General features: G+C 40.8%; 1 protein-coding gene across 1 annotated transcript; it reads left to right on the top strand.

The window, feature by feature from the left end:
- Positions 1-517: 517 nt before the first annotated feature.
- LOC108679742 (vegetative cell wall protein gp1-like) lies at positions 518-3,786 on the top strand. Its single transcript, XM_018168458.1, has 3 exons — positions 518-532; positions 2,513-2,895; positions 3,381-3,786. Exons 1-3 carry the CDS (start codon positions 518-520, stop codon positions 3,784-3,786), a joined length of 804 nt encoding a protein of 267 aa, XP_018023947.1.
- Positions 3,787-5,877: the final 2,091 nt, after the last annotated feature.

Below are 5,877 nucleotides of genomic sequence, written 5' to 3' on the forward strand. Positions count from 1 at the left end.
GTTTGAGGCTCTTCAATGTTTAACCAAATCGTATTCTATTCGCGAAACTCTGTCGAGAAAAATATTTTGCTCGATAAAATCAGAGAAATTTGCGAGTTTAGCGAACGAATATTACGAATGTTATGATTTCGTGCCTATTGGTATGGAAATTTTTACCTAGGCATCTAAATAAGTATAATTTTTATTCTCCTTAGAAAGCAGGGCGAAAAATAAAATCGTGTAAGAATTATGTGTAATTATAATTTTAATTGGTTTATATAAATGGATTTCACAGTAATTCATGTAAGAAATAAATTTCGGCAGCACCGCGGATTACTGAAGCGCTAAGAAAACAAAGGAACAACTCTAAAAAGCACGCGTTATTGAATTGAAGAATCGCTGTACATTCAAAGGCATTACGAAGAACCTTCAATAACGTGTCATAAGTCCCAAAGATCATCCCTGGTCCCCACAACGGCCTCATTATTTATCCCCAACCCCAGAACTGCTCTTCACAATTTCCCCTCCTGATTTTGTAATGCCTCGAGAAAGCGTGAGCCGCCGACGATGTCTTCGACAGGATTTAATTACTAAGGATACCTGTTCAGCTTGGCCATAGGAATATCATTATAGAAATTCTGGAGAGTCGTCTCCCTCGCTGTTAAGAATTCATTTATTTCGGGACTGTAAATGTGGGAATGATAATTATCGTAGTCCATAAGAATGATGAATCATAGATTCTTGGAATGCTTGACTTGAGTTTCTGCGTAATAGATTTGTATTAGAAATCAAACATGAGCGGAGCATAATTAAAAAAAATTGTGGCAGATTTTTTCGCTAGGTTTGTATTGAAATCGAAATCCGAACATATATTTTTGCCTATAAGAATAATTGCGGTTAAAATTTTGCGCACTTTTGTTACTGATGTAGTTTATCTCCAGTTTAATTTCACGTCTGTATCTTTTTTCTAACAAATATATTAGGAATTGAAAAACTCCTCATGATACCAATAATGATAAAAATAAATTCCATTGATGATACCTTGAAAAGATTACCCATTGTAAATAAAAAAATGTTTTGAAAAATTCAAAATAAAAGCAAAGAGAGGCAGTACTGCCACCCTGCTGTCGCTCTCATGAATATGCAAGGCAAGCGCTATCCGGAATTAGGGGTTATAAAAAACTGTAACTTCCATAAAATTATCGATGAAAGAGCGTTCGTTCAGCAAAATGAACCGTGGTAAAATTTTAATGCATCTTTGATATCTATCGTATATGATATAAGTATTTTTTAAAGTGATGTGACATTTATGTATCAAATTCAATGTCGAGTTAATTACATCTACTTAAAATTCCGTGTTTCTTCTCATCTCAAACTTACATTTAACCAGTACATCACTTTCATCACATCCCATCACATCATTCCCAGTACATCTCACCACATCATATAACTCTCATCACATCACTCTAATCACATCACATCACTCTAATCACATCACATCATTCGCATCACATCACATCACTCTCATCACATCAAATCACTCTCATCACATCACATACTCTCATCACATCACATCACTCTCATCACATCACATCACTCTCATCACATCACATACTCTCATCACATCACATCTCTCTCATCACATCACTCTCATCACATCACACCACTCTCATCACATCACACTACTCTCATCACATCACACTCATCACATCACACCACTCTAATCACATCATATACTCTCATCACATCACACTCATCACATCACACCACTCTCATCTCATCACATCACATCACTCTCATCACATCACACTCATCACATCACATCACTCTCATCACATCACATCACTCTCATCACATCACATACTCTCATCACATCACATCACTCTCATCACATCACATACTCTCATCACATCACACCACTCATCACATCNTCACATCACATCACATCACATCACATCACATCACATCACATCACATCACATCACATCACATCACATCACATCACATCACATCACATCACATCACATCACATCACATCACATCACATCACATCACATCACATCACATCACATCACATCACATCACATCACATCACATCACATCACATCACATCACATCACATCACATCACATCACATCACATCACATCACATCACATCACATCACATCACATCACATCACATCACATCACATCACATCACATCACATCACATCACATCACATCACATCACATCACATCACATCACATCACATCACATCACATCACATCACATCACATCACATCACATCACATCACATCACATCACATCACATCACATCACATCACTCTCATCGCATCACTCTCCTCACATCACTCTCATCACATCACTCTCATCACATCACTCTCATCACATCACATCACTCTCATCATAACATGACACTACACGCGCCATGTCACCGCAGGGAAATCTCCTGAGCAGAAGTTCGTCGCCGCCGCTGCCGAGTTAATGTGAAGCTCTCGGCTGAGACGGAAGACTTCTTGGCCTTCTCCTCAGCCTTCTTCTCGGCCTTCTTCTCAGCCTTCTTCTCAGCCCTCTTTTCAGCCTTCTTCTCAGCCTTCTTCTCAGCCTTCTTCTCAGCCTTCTTCTCAGCCTCCTTGTCAGCCTTCTTCTCAGCCTTCTTCTCAGCCTCCTTCTCAATCTTCTTCTCAGCCTTCTTCTCGGCCTTCTTCTCAGCCTTCTTCTCGGCCTTCTTCTCAGCCTTCTTCTCAGCCTTCTTCTCAGCCTTCTTCTCAGCCTTCTTCTCGGCCTTCTTCTCAGCCTTCTTCTCAGCCTTCTTCTCAGCCTTCTTCTCAGCCTTCTTCTCAGCCTTCTCCTCAACTTTCTTCTCAGCCTTCTCCTCAGCCATCTTCTCAGCCTTCTCCTCAGCTTTCTTCTCAGCCTTCTTCATAGCCTTCTTCTCGGCCTTCTTCTCAGCTTTCTTCTCAGCCTACTTCTTAGCCTTCTTCTTGGCCTTCTTCTCAGTCTTCTTCTCAGCCTTTTTCTCAGCCTTCTTTTCAGACTTTTTTAGCCTTCTTCTCAGCCTTCCTTTCAGCCTTCTTCTCAGCCTTCTTTTCAGCCTTTTTTAGCCTTATTCTCAGCCTTCCTTTCAGCCTTCTTCTCTGCCTTCTTATCAACCTTCTCCTCAGCATCTTCTCAGCCTTCTTTTCAGCCTTCATATCAGCCTTCTTCTCAGCCTTCTTTTCAGCCTTCTTCTCAGCCTTCTTATCAGCCTTCTTCTCAGCATCTTCTCAGCCTTCTTTTCAGCCTTCTTCTCAGCCTTCTTTTCAGCATTCTTCTCAGCCTTCTTCTCAGCCTTCTTATCAGCCTTCTCCTCAGCATCTTCTTAGCCTTCTTTTCAGCATTCTTCTCAGCCTTCTTTTAGGCGTTCTTCTCAGCCTTCTTCTCTGCCTTCTTTTCAACCTGCTTTTCAGCCTTCTTTTCAGCCTTCTTCTCAGCCCTCTTCTCAGCCTACTTCTCAATCTTCTTCTCAGCCTTCTTCTCAACCTTCTTCTCAGCCTTCTTCTCAGCCTCCTTCTCAATCTTCCTCTCAGCCTTCTTCTCAGCCTTCTTCTCCGCCTTCTTCTCAGCCTTCTTTTCAGCCTTCTTCTCAGCCTTCTTATCAGCCTTCTCCTCAGCATCTTCTCAGCCTTCTTTTCAGTCTTCTTTTCAGCCTTCTTCTCAGCCTTCTTCTCAGCCTTCTTCTCAGCCTTCTTCTCAGCCTTCTTATCAGCCTTCTCCTCAGCATCTTCTTAGCCTTCTTTTCAGCATTCTTCTCAGCCTTCTTTTAAGCGTTCTTCTCAACCTTCTTGTAGGCGTTCTTCTCAGCCTTCTTCTCTGCCTTCTTTTCAACCTGCTTTTCAGCCTTCTTTTCAGCCTTCTTCTCAGCCCTCTTCTCAGTCTCCTTCTCAATCTTCTTCTCAGCCTTTTTCTCTATCTTCTTCTCAGCCTTCTTCTCAGCCTCCTTCTCAATCTTCTTCTCAGCCTTCTTCTCAACTTTCTTCTCAGCCTTCTTCTCAGCCTTCACATCGGCTGAGACGGAAGACTCCTCGGCCTTTATCTCAGTCTTCCTGTAATTCTTCTTCTCAGCCTTCTTCTCTGCCTTCTAAAAAATCACCGATTTCGCTTAAAAAAACTATTATTTTTTTGGGCTTTGAGTTCTCATATTATCAGCACACATTTTAATTTCCTGCTTTGAGTGTTTTTTGACATTATTTGCTGCTTCTTAAACTGACTCTGCTCAACAACCTGTCTGCTAAAAAACAGGCACTCAGAGGAATTGATAGGTCATACTGTCCGAATAATGACACATTTACGGCACCCAGCACTGATACGCCCTTATTATGGTCCAAACTGGGTCAGGATTTCTCACAAATAGCGTATAGATATTAGGACACAGTCACACTCATTTCTATGAGTGAGAAACGATTCCGCCAGGGAAGCGGTACGTTTCATTCTGCATGCACGCCTCGCATTAGGCTGCCGGAGAGCCGCGCTGTAGTGCACTACCACATCAAAGCCAATACCATCCCAGCCAACCATCGCAGCCAATACCATCCCAGCCAACCATCGCAGCCAATACCATCCCAGCCAACCATCGCAGCCAATACCATCTCGATCAATACCATCACTCCTACCATCTCAGCCAATATCATCTCAACCAATACCAGCTCAGCCAATACCAGTTCGGCCAATACCACCACTCCAACCATCGCAGCCAATACCGCCGCTGCAACCATCGCAGCCAATTCTTCCAATACTAGCGTGCAATTTTTCCGTTGATTTGCAAATCTAATTTGCGGCTCACTCTTGCTGGGCAGAATACACTTCCACTGATATAATAAACACTATCACTATACGCATACACTTCCACTGATATAATAAACACTATCACTATACGCATACACTTCCACTGACATAATAAACACTATCACTATACGCATACACTTCCACTGACATAATAAACACTATCACTATACGCTATGACTATTTTGAAAGCAACACATTAGACAGAGAGAAAATTATAAGAAATATATCTCCATTTTGACAAGAGCTCCTTGATTTCTCATAATGTAATTAGCCAATAGATGATCAATCAACGTTATTTTGGTTCAGTTCTTGAGCCACGCAAGATTGGATATTGTGGAAATATTCTATACATAATTTTTATATATAACTTATGAATTTTGCTTGAAAAATTTCGAAATTTGTGAAAATGTGCGGGGTGCAGCCGCGACGAGGCATGCGCCATGTAACGCAACAAAATTAATTAGTAGAATTAAGATACGCGAGAAGGTATGATACATTTTTATTAATTAAGTAATTGATTACGAATAAAACAATATATTTTCTATTCTAATTAATTTCCATGTCCCCTGATACGTTCAAAATTTTTGTTTTCTCGGAGTTCAAAGTTAATTATTGCTTGTCTTTTAGGGTGTGTAGGGTTTGAGGCTGAAATGTAATCGTAAATCAAATCGTAATTCTATAGCGAATTTGTGTACCTAAATGCTTATTTGCTTCGCTCAAAGTTTAATGAGGATTTCGCACGGTGGCTGGTCTAAAATACGTCGATATGTGATATTCTATTTTTATAGACTAATAACGTAATTTCCATAACTCCGTCTAATATTTTACATAACAGAAAATAAATCTTCATATTTCCTTATTGCGGCCAAAATCGGCATTTAGTTGCCACGCGTCCAGAGAACGACGGAGCTCATACAATCTAGAAGCACTCTAAGGCTGCCACTCAGGGAAATACATGGGTCATATTGTCCAAATAGTGACACACTTTCTTACCGACATCACTAGCAGAGAGCGGACGTAGCATTGATACACCCGTGTGTCTGGTCGAACTGGGTCAGTGTTACTCATATAAT

The sequence above is a fragment of the Hyalella azteca genome, unplaced genomic scaffold (genome assembly GCF_000764305.2).
Source record: "Hyalella azteca isolate HAZT.00-mixed unplaced genomic scaffold, Hazt_2.0.2 contig9203, whole genome shotgun sequence".
NCBI classification, from domain to species: domain Eukaryota; kingdom Metazoa; phylum Arthropoda; class Malacostraca; order Amphipoda; family Hyalellidae; genus Hyalella; species Hyalella azteca.